General features: G+C 54.5%; 1 protein-coding gene across 1 annotated transcript; it reads left to right on the forward strand.

The window, feature by feature from the left end:
- Positions 1-216: 216 nt before the first annotated feature.
- On the forward strand, positions 217-12,391 carry MMAB (metabolism of cobalamin associated B). The gene is made up of 9 exons (XM_032847395.1): positions 217-370; positions 1,513-1,574; positions 4,659-4,752; positions 6,572-6,629; positions 8,639-8,711; positions 8,940-9,037; positions 9,346-9,410; positions 10,784-10,843; positions 12,247-12,391. The coding sequence occupies exons 1-9, from the start codon at positions 255-257 to the stop codon at positions 12,344-12,346; spliced, it is 726 nt and encodes a 241-aa protein (XP_032703286.1). The 5' UTR covers positions 217-254; the 3' UTR covers positions 12,347-12,391.
- The last annotated feature ends 7,421 nt before the right edge of the window (positions 12,392-19,812 follow it).

The raw sequence follows: 19,812 nt of genomic DNA on the forward strand, positions 1-19,812 counted from the left end.
CGCGACCGGGGCGTCCCTTTACCAGTTGGCTTGAACATTGGCCAATAGGTGTGGGGACCACGCTCAGTCATGGCTTTCCCCGCCCCTTCAGTAAACCAATGGAAAACAAGCCCCTGGGAGTGTCCCGCCCTCGGTCGAGAGCCGCCGACCAATGGAAAATGGCGGCTGACGGTGGCGCGGCCTGAGGTAGGTGGAGTCACCCCAGACCTGGACGGGAGCCTGGCGGGGTCAGCCCCCGACTAGCTGCCTGGCGCATGGCCGTGTGGGGCTTAGGGTGCCGTCTGGGCCTGCTCGGGGGTGTCGGCGCCGGTAGGCTATTATGTCGCCGTTTCCAGAGCCACCGCCCCCAGGGCGTGAAAGACGGGGACGGGTGAGTGCCTGATGGGCGGGCTGCTCGGCTACCTGCCGTGAATGGTGGTCGCTGTGGTGACGTCACACCGCTATGAGATCACCGCCGCCGCTGTCCCGTGACGTCCTCTCTTAGGCCTAAGCGGTCACGTGGCCACGCGGGCACAGGAGAAGCCTGAGACCGAGATTTCTTTGCACAGGTCCGAAGGCGGCCCAGCTCTCAGGCGTCCAGGCAGGGCCTATCCCACGGGGCGAGGGGGGGGGGGCAGGAGGGCCATCGTTCCAGGCCTTGCAGTCAGGTGGGGCCTCAGTTCAGATTTTGACCTATGTCCGCGGCGGTTTCTCCTTTAAGACACAGAGATACACCTACTTGCTCCGAAGATGGCTGTCATCGTAGACCTTTAAATTTGCAGCCCATCGCTGGACCTCAGAACCTGAAGCATACCATGAATTAATGGATCCATGTAGTTCATAGATCCAGTAACGGAACGTTTTGAACAACCTCGCAATGGCGGGTTTCAGTGTTGAAGCCTGTATTAAAGGCTTTATGTGGCAATTTGAAAATGCCAGAATTTGACTCTGTTTTAGCAATTTTTCATTTTTGAGTGTACCTGAAGCTTCACAGAATGTTAGTGGCCTAGATAGGCTTTCTCTCTGAGAAGCCGAGACTTGTGGAATAGAGGATAAGAGTTTGGATGGGTGGAAGTAGGAGTTTGGGGGAAGTAAGGTAGTCTTGGGCATGAATCCCAGCCTTATGTGTTCCTGGGTGATCTGGGAAGGCAGGTCTCGACCTGTGAACTCCAGTTTTCTCCACGTGAAATGAAGGGTGTAGGTATCTCCTACGTTTGGGGCTGTGGAAAGATTCCACGGATGATTCTAGGAGATAATGCCAGGAATCCAACACAGTGGAGAGACTATGGAAAGTGATCAGTAAACTCCGTGAATATTTATTGAGCATGAGCTACTCTGCAGTTATGGATGTGGGCAAGACACAGAACCCACCCAAAAGGGTAGAACTAGGAAGAAAGAGGGGAATGGTGTCAGCAGAGGAGGGTTAAATGCTGCCTCTAAGGCTACAAGCAGCAAGATGAGACCCACTGAGGGTGGTGTCACACTGGGTAAGCCATTCCCACCCACCATGTCTTGATGTCTGTTTCTCCTCAGGCCGCAGTCTTCCTCGAAGACACCCAAGATCCCCAAGATATACACCAAAACAGGAGACAAAGGTAGGGGCAAGTGAAACATGCACCCAAAAAAAAAAAAAAAGTCAGCTCCATCTTAAAGTTTTGTTGGGGCGCCTGGGTGGCTCAGTCATTAAGCGTCTGCCTTCAGCTCAGGTCATGGTCCCAGGGTCCTGGGATTGAGCCCCGCATTGGGCTCCCTGCTCAAAAGGAAGCCTGCTTCTCTCTCTCCCACTCCCCCTGCTTCTGTTCCCCCTCTCGCTGTGTCTCTGTCAAATAAATAAATAAAATCTTAAAAAAAAAAGTTTTGCCAAATTGTTCCCAGTCCTTAAAAATTATGTAATGGATCTCAATAAATATTAAATGTTATATGAAATGAAGGATGCCTAAGACCTATATAAAATATATATATTTTAAAGATTTATTTATTTGAGAGAGAGAGAACACATGCACGAGTGGGAGGGAGGGGCAGAGGGAGACGGAGAGAGAATCTGAAGCAGACTCTCTGCCCTGAGCACAAAGCCCAGTGCTGGGCTCAGTTGCACAACCCTGGGATCATGACCTGAGCCAGGCGCTTAACTGACAGAGCCACCCAAGTGCCCTAGATGCCCAGGATAATGCCTAAGATATATTAAGTGATAAAAGCCAGTTGCAGAACAATCCAAGTAATTGAATCCACCTCGATAAAACTGTGTTGTGTGTGTATGTATGTATGTGTTCAGATAGGCGTAGAATAGTCTGAAAGCTTACACCTGGGAGAGGGATTGAGTTTTGAGAGGGAACGAACAGAAGGGTTTTCATTGTTTATGGTACATACTTCTATTCTATCCTATTATTGTTTGTAATGAGCGGATATTACTTTGATTATTTAAACAATACCAGAACAGGATGCCTGGGTGGCTCAGTTGGTTAAGCGTCTGCCTTCAGCTCAGGTCATGATCCCAGGGTCCTGGGATTGAGTCCCGAATCGGGCTCCCTGTTCAACGGGCAGCCTTGTTCTCCTTCTGCCTGCTGCTCCCCTCTCTCTGTGACAAATAAATAAAATCTTTTTAAAAAATAAAATAAACAGTGGCGCCTGGGTGGCTCAGTGAGTTAAAGCCTCTGCCTTTGGCTCAGGTCATGATCTCAGGGTCCTGGGATTGAGCCCCATGTCGGGCTCTCTGCTCAGCAGGGAGCCGGCTTCCCTCTGTCTCTCTCTGCCTGCCTCTCTGCCTACTTGGGATCTCTGTCTGTCAAATAAATAAATAAAATCTTTGGGGGCGCATGGGTGGCTCAGTGGGTTAAAGCCTCTGCCTTTGGCTCAGGTCATGATTTCAGGGTCCTGGGATCAAGCCCCACATCGGGCTCTCTGCTCAGCGGGGAGCCTGCTTCCTCCTCTCTCTCACTCTGCCTGCCTCTCTGCCTACTTGTGATCTGTCAAATAAATAAATAAAAATCTTAAAAAAAATAAATAAAATCTTTGAAAAAAAAATAATACGGGAACGTAGCATACAGAAAAAAACGTGAGATGTGGAAGAACATGTCAGTCTGACACATTTTCTAAAGTTTAAAACTGTGCAGATTACTAGTGTATGTATATTTTGGTGGGTCTATGCCTATGTAGTAAAAGTGTGAACATGTACAGGAGACACTTAATGCCACTGAACTGTACTCTTAGAAATGGTTAAAACAGTAAATTTTGTGTACATATATGTTATCACAATAAAAAAAAAGGGGAAAGAAAATGTGCCCAGAGACAACAAGCAGAAGGTAGTGTTGATGCCCTCCAGCAGAGACCCCGAAGGACAATGTGGTCCAGTCAAGCTGGGTCATTTAGCTCCTTGCATAGCACACCGTGGGCTCAGTGAGAAGATACTGGAAAGACCTCATTGTAGGACCGGGCTTATGGTAGGTGACTGTGGGAGAGTTCCAGGAAGTGGGGCTTTCGCTCTGGATTGGATGCTGTAGGAAGCAAGGCTAATTTTATAGTTGGATTTCTTAAATCACTCTGAGCTAGAAGGTGGGAGAGACAAAGAGAGGCTACAGCTATAATAGAGAAAGAGTGGTCCCTCGCCTTGGCCAGAAAATGGGGATGTTTGGTCATGGTTACAGTTTGGGCAGTGTTCTGGGCTCAGACATGATTAGGGAGGCTCTCGTTTGGACCTCGGTAAGATGGTTTTCCTTGAACTCATCCGAGTTCCAGCAGGAGAACACCACAGCCTGCCTGTGAGTGCCAGGCCTGCTCCCGGCTTCAGGGAGCAGGTGTGCTCTTTCTCTGTGGTTAGGAGAGAACAGGCAAATTGTGACCTAGGCAGAGATACAGAGGACTTCGATTTTATGTGAAATATAATTATGATGTATACATAATATGTCCCTCTGTGTCTCATTTCTTTAGCAGGATGGTTCGTCCATGATTTGGGGGGCTTAAAAGTGTATCAGGAAAGAAGTGAGGGTAGGGTTTACCCTTAGGAGTAGCAACAGAAACGGGGTCCATGGGGGCTGTGGGGATCTGATCCTATTCTAGTTCTCGATGTGGTTGCTGATCACGGGTATATTCAGGCAGTGGCGATTTTTCAACACGTACCCTTCATTCTTTTTAAGATTTTATGTATTTGAGAGAAAGAAAGAGCCCGAGCGGGGGGAGGGGCAGAGGGAGAGAGAGAATTTCAAGCAGACTCCATGCTGAGCAGGAAGCTCAACGCGGGGCTCAATGCCAGAACCCCGGGATCATGACCTTTACCAAAGGCAGACCCTTAACTGACTGCACCCTCCAGATGCCCCTAGCTTGTGCTCTTACGGTTTGAACACTTTTCAGCGTATATGTTATACTTCAGGTGGAAAAAATTTTTTTAAAGATTTTATTTATTTATTTGACAGAGAGAGAGATCACAAGTAGGCAGAGAGGCAGGCAGAGAGAGAGAGGAGGAAGCAGGCTCCCCGTGGAGCAGAGAGCCTGATGTGGGGCTTGATCCCAGGACCCTGAGATCATGACCTGAGCTGAAAGCAGAGGCTTAAACCACTGAGCCACCCAGGCGCCCCCCCTCTTTTTTAAAAAAAAATTTTATTTACTTACTGGAAAATTTTTTTAAAAGGAGCATATCAAAAAAATTTTAAAAATCTTCACTTGAGTGGCTAAACATTTTTTCACAGGGTTTTCTAGCACCTTCACTGGAGAAAGGAGATCGAAAGATGACCAAGTGTTTGAAGCTGTGGGAACAACGGATGAATTAAGTTCAGCTATTGGGTAAGGCCAACGGGATTGGCCTTGAGGTTGATTTTGAACTGGCTTCAGTCTGCGTAATTCACGCGAAGCTCCCAAGAGTGCTGGCTGGTCTTTCGGGCTGCCAGCCCTCAAGGAACCCGCCTTGGCCTGGTGGTGCAGGGCCTGTGTTCTGGTCCCTGAGGCTCCTGGGCTGTAGGCTCCTTTCCCTCTGCCCTGCCTGCTCCTGTCTGAAGCTGCCTCGCCCCACCCCACCCCCAGCTCCCCCACTCTTCAGGCGAGTACTAGGTGAGGTGCTCAGGACGGATAATGGCAGATGCAGACGGTTGGCCAGCAGAGTAGAGAAGGCAGACGCTTTGGTCTGTGTGTGAGGGCGGCAGGGAGAGGCAGATACCAGATGATGTGGGCCGAGGGGTAGGATGGTGAGGTGTGCATCCACAGTTTGAGTCAAGCAACTCAGCAAACCATCAGCCCCCAGTCCGTGTGGGCAGGAGACCGGGGATGCCTCAGCGGTGGCTTCTTTGTCAGCACGTGAACGAGCATCTCCATGTGCCAGGCATGCCCAGGAGAGCGCCTTAGCCCCAGTGCTCCATGGAGCCCATGCTCCCAGAGCCCAGCTCTGGGGCTGGGGAGCAGACAGACACTAGAGGGACATCTGCAGGCAGTGGGGGCCTGATGCCGCTAACCTCCTAGGAGGGGCCAATGTCTGGCCTGTGTCGTAGGGACATGAGCCCCTGCTTTGTGCCAGGCAGGAGGCTAGTGCTGTGCCCAGGGCAGACGTGTCCAGCCTACAGAGCTGTCCCACACTAGATGATAAATGACACATATGTCTATTTAGTTCTCACTGTGAGATGGGCTACCGAGGCGCCCTGGGGGTTCTTCATTGGCCCTTCGGAGGCCGTTCACTCTTGTCTTCGCTGGTGTGCCCAGGACGTGGCCTGCATCATGTGGTAACACTGTCAGCCCCAGTCCCCTCATTCTTTAGCTTCTGGGTGGGTCCAGCCAATGGGAGGCACCAGCAGATGGGACATTAGTGGAGGCAGGTGTGGGAGCATTTCTGCTCCTGCTCCCCAGCGACTCTCGCCCAGCCAGCTGCACATTGGGGTTCCAGCTCTCCTGGGGTGGTGACACCTTTGACCCTCCCTTGCCCCTTCAGGCCCCTACTTTTCCTCATCTTTGCCACCCAGTGTCAGTTTCCAGAACTCTTCCCATACTCTATTGATAGTCCCTTTGCCATCCTTTCCTCCAGGAATCCTGCGAAGGCACCGCTGACTTTTCCCTGCCGGGACTCTGCCTGGTGCAGAGAGAGGGTGCAGAGTTTGGAGGGAAACAGGAGCTGGGGTCCTGATCTGCACCTGGGGTGCTTGGCTTTCCCCGTCCCACTTGCCTTCCCAGGGAACTCCTACTCAGCCTTCAGAGTCCCACCTCTAGCACTGCTTCCTCCAGGAAGCCCTCCCTGAACCCCAGCCAAGGCCAGGCTCACAGGACTCCGGCCCTTTCCTCCGGAGTGCTGACCTCAGTTCACATGCAGTCATCTCCCTGTCCTGCCGAACAGAGCCTGTGTCCCTTGCGCTCATACAGACCTGCCTGGACTGGGCCGGAGTTGGCACGGAAAATGGAAGCATTGACTGGTTGAGTAATGGGTATGAGAAAAGGCATTTTGAGCAACACACGTCTGCTAACCAAGTGAAAGGTTCTGACATTCTTCTTGTCAGCAAGAAAATTACCCCATGTGTTTGAGCAGTATTAGCTGGGTGACCCGCCCCAGCAAACTGGCTGCCTCATGTAAGGCAGGGCCCAGGCACGTTCTGTTAGAGGTAGATTCTTTTCTTTTTCCTCATAGGTTTGCTTTGGAATTCATCACTGAGAAAGGCCACCCGTTTGCTGAAGAGCTTCAGAAAGTAAGTAATACCGTCTCACCCCACACTGGGCTATTATCCGTGCGGCCAGGCGGCCGTGACCGCACTTGCCATGTGACCATTTCTTCCTCTCTCTGCCACCCGGGGCTAATCGCTCTTTCTCTGGGAGCCTTAGTTTCTCCACCTGCCAAACAGGGACACACACCATCCTCCCTCCCAGGCAGGTGGTGAGGCCAGTACCTGGGGGGCAAGTGTCATGTGCCGTGGACTTGACCCAGGGCAATTCTGCCCCCTCCCAGGGGATGCTCAGCAGCATCTATTGTTATTTTTGGTGGTTACAAGTGGAGGTGGGGCGATCCTGGCATCTGGGCGGCAGAGACCAGGGACGCAGGTAACATCCTACAGTGCATGGGACAGCCCCCACACCAGAGAGTGCTCCGGGCCCGGACATCAGCAGCCTCTGGGCTGGAGAAAGCCAGGAAGGCCAGCTTCAGTAAGCCCTCCACCCTCGGACTTTGTGGCTGTTAGTATTCGTGTTATGCAACTTAGGAAGCATAGAGGCTCTGGCCCCCAGACAGGCCTTCGGCAGTGGAGAGGGACACGCCCCCCACCCCCAAACATGCAAGACAAGGTTACAGTCTACAGGGTGACCCGAGACTAGAAACTGCTCCTTGCAGGTCAGCCCTAAGCCTACTGCAGTCCTCCAGGCCAGGCCAGAGCTCACTTAGGCTCCTGGGAACAGATGGAGGGTAGTGAGGGGGCTGCAGAAGGATGGGAGGCTTCAATTGCTGGAACATTCTATGAACAAGGCCCCTCTGTGCACTGGAGGATAGTTTGTAGCCTCACAATGGAGAAATGGTCATATCCCCATATCCCCTGTGGTCATTTCTAGATGTGCTCATCTCTGAGCAGAGTTTGCAGAGGGAAAAGTCTGGGAAGGTGGGCCAGTGACATGATGAGCTGACCTGTGCTTGAGGCCCTTGTCCTCTGGGTCACAGCATCGACATCACCTCCTCTGGGGCCTGGGCTACTCATCTGGCCCCCCGCGGGCACCACCAAGATGGTGAGATGGTCTTATCCGTCTGTCTCCCCACTGGCCAGGGCCCCCTGAGGGTGCAGCCTGTGAGTTTTTACCCAGGAGCGCTGCCTGGGCCTTGCCCTCCTCGCAAAAGCACTTGAGCTGGAGGTCATTGTCCATGTTGCATGGGGATGCCGGTCAGGAATCAACTAGAGCTGGGGTCCTAGTCCCAAACCGGTGCCAGCTCCCTCCAGTCCTAGGGGCAGACGCTGCAGGAGGCCAAGCCCTGGGGTAATATTGTTATCCTGCCTCCCCCCGGAAGCCCCAGAGACACCAGGCTCACTCAAGTAACTCACCCAAGTCGCAGCCCAAGGAGGGTTCCTGTCCGCTGCTGGGTGGGCGGCCTCTGCTCTCCTCCACCATGTCCTGCTCCTGGCAGGCTGTCACCGTGACTGTGTTCACAGAAGCCGCAGGCTCCCACCCACCCGACAGCCCTCCATGCAGCTTGAGTGGACTCTGGCTAGGCACGGGGTCCAAGGTGGTGTTGCGGGTGTCCTTGGCACGGGTGCCTGTGGCTCGTTGTCATGCAGGGGCTGACCACGTTCTCCCAGATGCTCGTCCTTCGTGGTTTAGAAAGCACTGTCATGTTTGGGGTCTTGGCTCAGCTGTCCTACAGTGGAAAACCAAAGCTGTCAGTTTAGAGAAAAGGGAAAAACCTCGAGGGCCCTAGGCACGAGGGAGGTGAAGACAGGTTGAGAAGATACCTGTCACTGGGCCGTCACTGGGTGCTTGTCACTCCTCATTGGTGTGACCCAGGTATCCCTGAGGGACCCAGGGCCCCGCTCAGCAGAGCTGGCGTGCATAGGGTTCAGGCCAACCTTGTTAATTCATCAGCCTCCAAATGCCGGCTAGCTAAGGGATCGGAGCGTCCCCGCCAGGCCCGCCCAGGGAGCACCTCTGCATGCGGAGCCCGTCATCTCTGCTTGGCCTGCCGCAAGTGGATCTTCATTCTCGCCCTGTTTTGCTTCCCCAGATCCAGTGCTCGCTGCAGGATGTCGGCTCTGCTCTGGCCACGCCACGCTCCTCAGCCAGGGAGGCTCACTTAAGTAATGTCTCTGTGCTCGGAGGGCCCGAGGTGGTGTGGGGGGGACTCTGTCCTGGGTGTCCCCTGGGTCCCCTGGCAGCCTGGCCCCTACACCCTGAGAAGGAAGGACCTCCCGAGCCCATGGGAGGGGTTTGCAGAACATCTGGGCAGAAGGGATGCAGGGGTGGTTTCCTTGGTCTGGCGGGCCGTGGATGTCATGGCCGTGTCTTTCTGCTTCTCCATCCCTCAGGACACGCCGCACTCGAGGCAGGGTGTATCCTGGAGCTGGAGCAGTGGATCGACAAGTACTCCAGCCAGCTGCCCCCACTCACAGCCTTCATCCTGCCGGTGGGCACTGCGGGGTCTCACCCAGAGGGTGGCTGCCAGCCAGGCGTGTTCCTGGAAACGCAGACATTGACTGAGTCCTCTCTTTAATTTTTGCCGGTGACAGAAGCCGCCCCCCAGCCTCTCGAGTCCCCTCCAGACCCTCACCAGTCTCTCCCCCACCCCTGCAGGGCCCCTGGAAGCAGAACACTGCCCACTGGTACAGGGCCCTATGTATCTGCCAGCCCATCTGGCTGCTGTGGGCACGCCTGCCCCCCCACACCGGTTTCCCACCTCCTCCACCCCTGCCAACACCCACTTTCTCCTTGCAGTCGGGAGGCAAGAGCAGCTCTGTGCTGCACTTCTGCCGGGCTGTGTGTCGCCGAGCAGAGAGACGGTAAGGGGGCCGAGGGAGAGGACGGGGCAGGCCCCGGGGGCGTTGGCTCCATGCCTTGCAGCCGGCAGTGGACAGACCTTCGCCTGCCATTTTTGCCATACCAGGTGGCCACCAGCCAGACCAGGTGTCTGTCCTCAGGGGACATCACACCATCAGCAGGGCTGTGAAGGACGTGTGTGGGCACAGGGATGCCTTGTGAGGCAGAAGTTGAAGGCTTGTGGGGGGTGGGGAGGGGCAGTGCTCGGTGTGAGGGGATAGTCGGGGCAGAGGTGACCCTGCGCAGAATGGACACAAAGGAAGCTGAGTGTCAGGGTCCAGGGCGAGAACGTGTGGGGCACAGTGAGACCAGAGGCTGCGGGGCCTCATCGGTGCAGAGGGGTCTGCCTCTGTCCTGAGAGCCCCAGGAAGCCATGGATGATGGGTTTTAGGCCGTGGGGTGACATGAAGGGACCCTGCCGGCTGCTGGGTAGAAAAGAACCCAGAGGAGCCCCTGTGGCTCTGGGGGGCCTAAGGGGGAAGCTCGCCACAGACCCACCAGCCACTGTGCCGACACCTCTGACGTGGAGTCAGGTGTGGGGGGGTCCCCCAAGAGCTCCCAACAGCCTTTTCAGAGAAACTTTAAAAGAGCTCACAGCAAAGCCTCCATGGACACGGAGAGCAGCTGCCAGCCAGCTTTCCAGAGAAGTGGAAGGAAAGCCCCACTTGGAGAGTCGGCAGGGCTGTGCTGGGCACTTCCTGTTCCTTATTTCATTGGTGCCACGTGATAACCTTGGCAGAGAGGCGGTCGCAGCCCCCAGCATACAGGAGTCAGGGAACTGGAGCTCAGAGAGGTGACGTCTGGCCAGGGCGGTGAGCCAGCTGCTCCCGAGCTGAGCTCTGTCCACAGCCTCCCATCATCAAACTTTCCTCACTCATGGAAGGTTCTTGGGCCCAAGCAGTTGGCCAGAGCGATCTTGGGTAACAGAGCTCCCGGGTAACAGAGCTCCGGCCTCAAAAGAACAAATCAGTTATTTGTACAAAACTAGCCACCTCGGCAGTGCTTATAATAGCAAAAAATTGGAGAAACCCAAAGGCCCAGCCATGGGCCCCCTACGGAGGATGGGTCCTCGGTACATAGGACAGGGAGGTAGAGACATGCCTAAGGGATGGAAAAGCCACTTGGGCAGGGGCCACAGACGGAGAGCCTTGGTTTGGGGGGAGCACCTCCCAGCAAGTGTTCTGCGGCAGAGGGGACGTGCAGGAGGGGCCTAGCAAGGGCAGATGGCAGTCCACTGTCTGGTACGTCTGCACCCGGACCGGCAAGGAGCAGCTGGCGTGGGACCCAGCCCCGGGACCCCGGAGTGCACGTGATGTGGTGTTTCCTCTCCTTACAGTGTGGTGCCCCTTGTCCAGATGGGTGAGACGGACGCTAACGTGGCCAAGTTCTTAAACAGGTACTCAGATGGAATTTGGGGCATCCCAGGCCTCCCTCTGAAAAACTAGGCCCACTGTGGCAAGTAACAATAAGGCCAGGGGCTCCACATGCTCCTTCATTCCTTTCATACCCATGGAGGGTCTGCGACGTGCTGGGTGCTGGGCCAGCCACAGGGATGCTGCTGAGAACAAGGCAGGCACCGTCCCTTTCCCTGGGGAGGTGACGATTTCACTGTGAGAGGCTATTAAAAAACCGGCAGCACAAAACATAAAAACAAAGGGACAGTGTGTAGCAAGGGGCCCACTTTCAGGTTTGAGGGACCAGGGAGCTCAGGCTGGGATCTCTCAGCCCCTCCCTGCAAGGCCCCGGGGCCATGTGAACTGAGAAGAGACAGCACGGCCAAGCGGGTTCAGGGCCATCCGAGCCCAGGGCCCCCTTGCACAGGACTCGGTGAGCTGGGCTGGCCCTGAGGAGGCTCCACCAGATTCTGTTAAAGCCTTGGCTAATGCAATTGGGGGCCCAGGGGCAGGCTGAGAACCCAGGGGCCCCTGGGAGCTGTCCTGGGTGTCCAGAAAGTGACTTCACAGCCAGGGTCTGGCCCCTTGCTGTGGTCACTCTTCCCACTGGGCTATGACCCAAGCAGCTCCATTCTTCCTGGGAAGTGGGTGGGCCCGAAGGGAATGAGGAAGGTTCCATTCCTCATCATGGCAGTGATCTTTGGGGAACATTATAGTCCAGAGTGTGTGGGCCGAGCCAGTTCATTCCCTCAGCAAGGAAAGTGGCACTGAGCACGTGAGATAAAAGTATGTCACCACCCTCCAGGAGGGGGGGACCCCCAGAGCAGAATCTCTTCCATTGGTCCCAACCCCCACCCCCAGAGAGACAGTCAGGCATTGGCAGAGGGGGCACGATCCCAGTGGGAACGTGGGTCTGGGAAGGTTCCAGCAGGACCTGGCACGGAGCTGGCCTCAAGAGAGTAGGATTGGGGCGGGAGAGGAGGAGGAGCGTGGTGGTCAGTGCTCAACATGGGAACAAGGAGAAGTGGGGGAACCACTGAGAGGTAGGCGGCTTTCTGAACTCATTGCGGCCATCCTAAGGGCAGGCTGGGCCTCTCCAGTTTGGGGTGTCTCAGTCCCAGTTGCTGGCAGGTGCAGGAACCAGCCATTAGGTGCATCAGCCCTGTGAGGTTGGGTGGGGGTAGCAGCCTCGTCCAGCAGCACTGGCCTCAGCCCTGTCACCTGAGTCACAGAAGAGGGCCTGGAGGGCCATCCATCAAGGCCGAGTTGGCTGCGTACCCCTGTCCTGCCCAGTGTTCCTAGGGCTTGATTTATATTTCCTCCTTGAAGGCTAACATGGGAAGGACCCAGTTAGCATTGATCTCTCATTTCAAATCATCCCATTGACTTCTCTCTGTCCCTCCAGACTCAGCGACTATCTCTTCACGTTAGCCAGATATGCGGCCATGAAAGAGGGGAATCAGGAAAAAATATACAAGAAAAATGACCCGTCGGACAAAGCCTGAGGCATGTGGAAATAACGCAAAGTGGGGAGATCTGCAGACCTCTCCCGCAGGTGAAGGGTGTATCCTTCCTGTCCCAATTCCTGAAGATCCTGGCCGGGGTGGGGCTGCACGAGCCTCCTGCCTGCTCCCCTGGCCTTTCCCAGGTCACAGAGGATGTGGGAGTGAATGAATGGAGTATTGCCGAAAGTCAGGTCAAGTGACTGCTGCAAGGAAGAGCCACGTAGAAAAAAATAAAAGTGGGACAAGCTGGAGCCATGTGCGTGTGTGCGCCCGCTGCAAGCCCAGGGGCCGTGGGGATTTGGAATGGAACCGGAGGCCCTTGGAAATGGACTTGAGATTTAGCTCGGCCACGCAGACTGTAAATGTCACGTTTCTAAAGGGGAAGGCAGAGGGGATTTGGCAGTTTGGTAGCCTCTGAGCCACCATCCCCACCCATGACGGGGGGGGGGGCGTGGGGGGGACAGTTCAGACCCACGAGGGGTGTGCACAGCACGGGGGAAGCCCAGAGACCGACCACCCTCCTGGAGGGGAGCCTGCCTTCCTTGGTGGGGGAGTGCTGAGGGACGAGGAGCAGAGACCTTGGTGAGAGGGAACAGCACTGCTCGGCAGAGGATTTCTTTCTCTGCTGGTCTCGGCCTCTGAGATCCATGCCATGGCTGTACTTCATTTCTTTTGTCACCCCGGCACCCGCACCCCCTGCCCCCACACGAAACAACTCTGCCAGTGCCAGCTGTGTCCTTGGGAAGGGGATACTTCTGCAGGGCAAGGAGGCGGCCCCGAGAACGTGAAGACAGCACGCTGCTAATGGCAGGAAATGACTCCGGAAGGGCAGGCTCTTGCGAACCTGTCAGGGCCGAGCCGCCTGGTGAACTCCGGCAGCAATCACTCACTCACCGAGCAGCCCCAGCTCAGCGCCAGGCACCAGCCCGGCTCAGGGAGCCTGGTCACACTGGCTCCTGGCCAGCGGCTCCGCGACCACAGAGACCATCAGTCACGTGCAGACTTTGGCTCTCACTGCCACCACCACGTGCCTGCTAGTTTTGCCGGAGGAACAGGGACAGTGCGTCCTGCTGGGTCCGTCCTTGGGTTCCCAGCAGGACACACTGACCCTCTTTAGCCAAGATGGCGTGGCCAAGGCCCCAGCGAGCGTGGGTGAGGGTGAGGGCCCCCCAGTGGCTAGCACCAGGCCTGGTACACTGCAGGTGCTCAGTGCTGGGGGGCAGAGCTGAACGCCTCGAAGGCACCAGCATGTCAGGAGGGGCTCGGTGCTCAGGCTGGGGCGGCAGGAGCTCGCCGAAGGGACAGGGACCCACTCCCCTCATTCAGTTCTGCCTGCCCCTTCAGATCCTGCTGGAAGGAGCAGGACATAGTTACCGAAACTCATAGTTACCGAAATACACCCCCTAGTCATGGTAAGACACCCTGCGAAGGACAAGAGAAGCTCTGTGAGCCAATACAGCATCGAGGGAGCCTTCGAAACAAAGCAGTCGGCCTATTGCTGGATCCCGGACCCCAGCAGCCCTTGCCGGGAGGAGCCATCACAGGCCTGACTTTCTCCCTCTTGGTCCCCAGGCCCTGTCTCAGCCTCCTCCTGGCGTTGGCCCGCAGACATGCCCCCAGACATGGCCTGGGCGCAGGGCCCATTCGGCAGCTCGGGAGGGGCCCCCCGCATCACCAGCCTGGGGAAAACAGCAGGCCAGCTCCGCGGGCCCGGAGAATGGACTGGATGGGAACATTAGCTCCTCTGCGGTGCCTTGCGGAGCCCAAAGAAAAAGGCAGCCTGCGCACCACTCCATGTACTCCCCAAAATAGCCTCCCGTATCTGGAGCCTGGCGGGGAAATGTGAACGCAAAACTCCGCCATCAACACACACCACTAGGCACAAAGCCCGTGGGGGCCTGAAGGTTTGCACCAGGCTGGGAAAGCTTCCAAGATCTAGCCCCCTTGCACCTGAGGGCAGGCTCCAGCAAGAAAACAGTGGGCTGCTTTTACTTAAAATTATGAGGCCTCGGGGCGCCTGGCTGGCTCAGTTGGAGAAGTGTGCGACAATCGTGGGGTCGTAAGTTCGAGCCCCATGTTGGGCAGAGAGCGTACTTAAATATAAAAATTAAGGGTGCCTGGGTGGCTCAGTTGGTTGAGCGACTGCCTTCGGCTCAGGTCATGACCCCGGACTTCCAGGATCGAGTCCCCCATTGGGCTCCCAGCTCCTTGGGGAGTCTGCTTCTCCCTCTGACCTTCTCCTCTCTCATGCTCTCTCTCACTCATTCTCTCTCAAATAAATAAAATCTTAAAAAAAAAAAAAGTTAAAAACGTGTGAGTCCTTGTTGATCATAGGTCCTTTGCATACTTGGATTTTAAAAAAATAGCATGTGAAAATTCTATTTATCCTGACTTCTGGGGTATGGGCGCTCCAGTATGCTGGCTCACCTGCCTTCCCCTGCCTCGCCAGGCTCTCGGGGCGGGGACACATTTAGTTCCCCCGCTGGTGGTTGGATAGTGAGAGAATCCTCACACCAGCCAGCACCCGGGAGGGGTTTACTGCCGGCCAGGCCCCGAACCAGGGACCCCACAGACCGCATGCTCGTTCAAACTTCACAGCGACCCCGAAACGGGCACTCTCTGCAGGGGAGAAGACTGAGCCTCGAGGGAAGCCCCTTCCTTGTCTGCGGGAGTCAGTCAGGAAGTCAGCACCAAGGAGCCAGCCCAGGACGGGGCCTTGCGACTGCCCCCCCACCAGCATCCCTTGACAGCCATTTTAATCACGACCTGGGCCGCCAAGAACAATGTCAGACGCTAATAGATTCTCCTGTCTCATTTCTCAACCTAGTTTCCCTTAACTGATATCTCCTGGCTATTGTTAATGTGCGTTTCTCACCGAGTAATTTTCTCAGCCTGAACTTGTAACACATCCCAATGACAAACGTCCCGGTTCCGAATCTCCCGTCAGCTGCAATGTCACCCTCGCCTCCTCCCCCACGACACCTTCCTCCGACAGCCCATCCACTTTTATGATCGCTCTGTCCCAGTTATCACTACTGAACCTTTAAGAATCCAGACACACTTCAAGTTTAATTGAATAAAATTCCTTGTATAATAAATTCCACATGAATGCTACATAAATCAGCACCTGGAAGGATTTGTGGCTCATCCCTCCCTTCCCTCGCCCGGGCTTGGGAGTCTTCCTGGCAATACTGGACCCAAGCTGTCCCGGTCTTGCTTACTGAGGGGACTCACCTTTGCAAGCCCGACTGGGCGTGCTGTCCCTCTCCCGGAGTCCCTCGTGGAAGGCCATGCTTGAGCCCAAGCAGAGGCAGGTGACAGCCAGGCTGAGGACATCTGAGGCCTTGGGGATGTTCCTTGTGTTCTCTCCCATTCCACAGAATCAGACACTTCTGACAGAGGCTACGTGCACACTCTCTCAGGACAGACACGCACACACGCGTTCACAGGACGTGGACAGTTTGAGGCAGACCACAGAAGTCCCGGGGTTGTATCGCTTCTTTAAAATAACCAGTGGAGGGGCGCCTGGGTGGCTCAGTGGGTTAAAGCCTCTGCCTTCGGTTCAGGTCATGATCCCAGAGGCCTGCATCAGGCTCTCTGCTCTGATGGGAGCCTGCTTCCTCCTCTCTGCCTGCCTCTCTACTTATGATCTCTGTCTGTCAAATAAATAAAATCTTAAATAAAATAAAATAACCAGTTCAGGGGCCCCCAGGTGGCTCTATGGGTTAAGCGTCTGCCTTCAGCTCGGATTATGATCCCAGGGTCCAGGGATCAAGTCCCGCATCAGGCTCTCTGCTCAGTGGGGAGTCTGCTTCTCCCTCTCCCTCTGCCTGCTATTACCCCCTGCTTGTTCATGCTGTCAAATAAATAAATAAAAATCTTTAAAAAATAAAATAAATAAAATAACCAGCACAGCTCACTCTAGATGAGCCAATCCGACTCTCAGACTGCCTGCCTCTGGAGTTCGCAGAGCTCCAGCCTCGCAGGGCAGGCTGGGGAGGCCAGGTCTCTGATGCTTGAGACCATGGAGGGCAGTGAACAGTCAGACACAGAGCTGGGCATCAGCCCAGGCAGACTCGGGTTCAAGACCAGCTCTGAAACTTCCTAGCTTCATGATTCTGGGTGGCTCACTCCATTTTTCTCAGACCCGCTTCTTCGTCTGTGAGATAGGAAGGACGATAATATCTACCCCATAGACAGAGGCCACTAAGAGAGTTTAATAAGGTGGTACTTTAAAGGACTTAGGGGCACCTGGGTGGCTTTGTCGGTTCAGTGTCCAACTCTTGGGTTCGGCTCAGGCCATGATCTCTAGGTTGTGAGATCAAGTGCCGAGTCAGCCTCCGTGCTCAGCATGGAGACTGCTTGAGATTTTCTCTCCCTCTGCCCCTGCCCCACCCCACCCCCCACGTTCTTTTTCTAAAATAAATAATCTTTTTTTAAAAAAAGGATTTAGGGGGCGCCTGGGTGGCTCAGTGGGTTAAAGCCTCTGCCTTCAGCTCAGGTCATGATCCCAGGGTCCTGGGATTGAGCCCTGCATCGGGCTCTCTGCTCAGCGGAGAGCCTGCTTCCTCCCTCTCTCTCTGCCTATTTGTGATGTCTGTCAAATAAATAAATAAAATCTTAAAAAAAGAAAAGGATTTAGCATAACCCCCAGCAAGTTATCTGGGTTTTTTTTGTTTTTTTTTTAAGATTTATTTATTTGAGAAAGAGCACGAGTGAGAGGGGACAGCGGGTGGGAGACAGAGAATCCTGAACCAGACTTCATGCTGAGTGCGGAGACCAACAAGGGGCTTGATCTCACGACCCTAAGATCCAGATCTGAGCCTAAATCAGGAGTCAGACGCTCAGCTGACTGAGCCCCCCAGGCGCCCCAAGTTAACTGTTTTCATAGTTGTTGCTACAACTTGAATTCAGGTTCCAGCCCTGCCGCTTCCCAGCTGAGCTGCCTCCAGTAAACTGTTCGACCAGGCTGAGCCTTTTATCTTTTAGGACTGGGGCTGATGATTCAGCTTCCAATGGTTCGGGGAATAAGCCTATGGGTTTGGCACGTGGGAGCTGCTCAAGAAAGAAAATGTAGCTATCGCTGAGTTGTGTCTTCTCCTTTTTAAAGCACTTCCAAGGAGCTCAGGCAGGGGTGAAGCTCAAAAGAGCCCTAAGCAGTGCCCCCCGTTGGTTTGGACTTGCTGAGGCCGGGGGACACACGTGGCCTCTGGCGGCGGGGCGGTCCCAGTCAGACCAGGGGCCCTGGCTCCAGTATTCAGACAGAGCGGTAAGCGCCGGGAGGGACCTCAGAGATCACCATTCCCATTTTACAGATGGGAAAACTAAGGCCAAGAGAGAACTTAGTAAGTAAATATTAAAAATGACCACAAATTGAGCAGTGATTGTGTCCAGGAATCTTGCTAAATACCTTACCTGCAATGGCTTATTTAATTCTCCCACCCGGCCACGAAGGTGGTACTATGAACATCGCTGTCATCTGTAAATTCCAGTGAAAAACCAGCACAGCTGGGAGAAACGGCTTTCTCGAGGTCACATGGCTCTAGGAAGTGGGGCTAGGCTTGAAGTCAGGGCTCTACGCCCTTCACCACCACAACTAACCTTTTCTCAACTCTCAGCTGTATGCTCAGGTGGACCTCGATGTCTCCTATTTCTCGGAACCCACTGAGGCCTGTGCACGTAGTCTCCCCATTTTACAGGTAAGGACAATGAGGCCCGTAGAGGTGAGGTCGCTTGCTCAGAATCCCACAGGGTCCGCTGGGGGGTGGGGGAACGTGATGACTATGATGACATCCTCATAAACGGCTGATGCTTACCGAGCTCTCGAGCAACACGAGGAATATTCTACGGTGTGATACGAGAGCAGCTTGTGCATTTAGCATGTCCCGCCCACCCCCCACCGCCCCCTCAGGCAGGAAACACGGAAACTGAGGTCCAGGGAGAAAGCACTTTGGCCGGTGGTGTGCAAGTAAGAAGCCATACTCGGACTTGAACTTGGATCTGTCCACCTCTAGCACACTCTTACCTCTCCACAGTGACTCATGCTGCCTGAGGTCTCCCTGCAGGCAGCAGTGGAGCTGGGATGAGAATCCCAGTTTTCAGATTTCCGTTGCGGGGCTGGCTTGGGACAGTGGTGATGAGGTCACAATTGACAGTGAAGTAGGGGAGGGGAGGAGAAGAGGGTATCGTAAACCCTGGGGGAGGGGACCCTACCACCTCTGCTTTAAGTTACCTCTCTGGGGAAGGGTGAGCAGCAGGCACCAGTTCGGGGGTAGGGGAGTATAGAGGCAAAGGCAGCCTGCAGGAATGACTGAGTAAATGGCAGAAAGGCATCCAGCTGACTGAGGACCTGGGGGTGGCAGGGTGACCTGTCCCCCACCAGATGCTCCCAAGGCACAGAGCCTTCAGCCTTCATTGACGGCCATCTGTAGTGCCCATGTCCCTCCCCCGGCAAGCAGGTGCCTTTATTTACGATCACCTTGGAAGGGTCGAGCAGACATATGTTGCTAAGGGTCGTTTATTCTTGTTTATAAAATTTATGGCTTCACCTCGATTACACACTGTCAAAACGGGAAGGATTGGCCCCAAAGTCTCTTGCCGCATGACTGCCTCAGACGTGCGTACATCTGTTAACTCCATAGGAGCTGTAAAGGAAGATAAGGTTGATGATAGCTCAAAAGCTTGCTGTCCCGTCACAAGGTGTGGGCAGTCCGCCTCGAGAAAAGGCGTCCGGGGGTGTGGGTGGAAAGGAAGGGGGTCAGGGTCTGCGGGTGGCTGCGCCACGTGGCACCAGGACCCTGCCCCCTCCTGGCTATGGACTCTCTTGGGCCAGCTTCAGGTTGCGGAGCGGGAGAGGAAGAACCCTCAGGGGTCCGGCCATAGGACCCGGCAGCTGGAGTGAGTTCTGGGCCTGAGGCTCTCTACCTGCAGGCTTCAACAAGGAGAGAGAAACGGGGACCCTCCACTGCTGGGGGGATCGGAGATAGGTATGACCTTTCAGGAGGGCAATTTGGCGGGGGGATATGGAAGTCCTGGAAATGTTCGTCCTTATGACCCGGTGATCCTGTGTCCGAGAATTTCACCGAAGGAAGCAGAGCAGATACATTGGTGAAGCCAAGTGGGATTTTTTTTTTCAGAGCTGCTCATTACAGTGAAAAACTGGAAGCCTGGTCCAACAATACGGAGCTAACTGTCAAATAAGGAACATTCTGAACAGTAAGGGGATCTAAGAAACACAAAACTACTGAAATAGATAGTGTCTATATAGTTATTACTATGGAAAAGCATTCACCATCTTTTAAGTGAAAAAAAAACAAAAACAACCAAACCCAAATTATACAATGGTATAGTATAGAATGACTTAATTCCTGAAAAAGAAATAGGTGTGTGGATATACACCACAGGAAAAAAAGTAATGCAAGGACCTGTTCTGTGTGTTAATAGTACCTCTAAATCATGGGATTACC

This window comes from Lontra canadensis, unplaced genomic scaffold, assembly GCF_010015895.1.
Source record: "Lontra canadensis isolate GAN:19392208 unplaced genomic scaffold, GSC_riverotter_1.0 scaffold187, whole genome shotgun sequence".
Taxonomy (NCBI): domain Eukaryota; kingdom Metazoa; phylum Chordata; class Mammalia; order Carnivora; family Mustelidae; genus Lontra; species Lontra canadensis.

Coding starts and splice junctions, on each gene's coding strand:
- MMAB (XM_032847395.1), top strand. CDS start 255: ATGGCCGTGTGGGGCTTAGGGTGCCGTCTGGGCCTGCTCGGGGGTGTC. Junction 371..1,512: donor GGCGTGAAAGACGGGGACGG/GTGAGTGCCTGA, acceptor GTTTCTCCTCAG/GCCGCAGTCTTCCTCGAAGA. Junction 10,844..12,246: donor GTGGCCAAGTTCTTAAACAG/GTACTCAGATGG, acceptor CTGTCCCTCCAG/ACTCAGCGACTATCTCTTCA.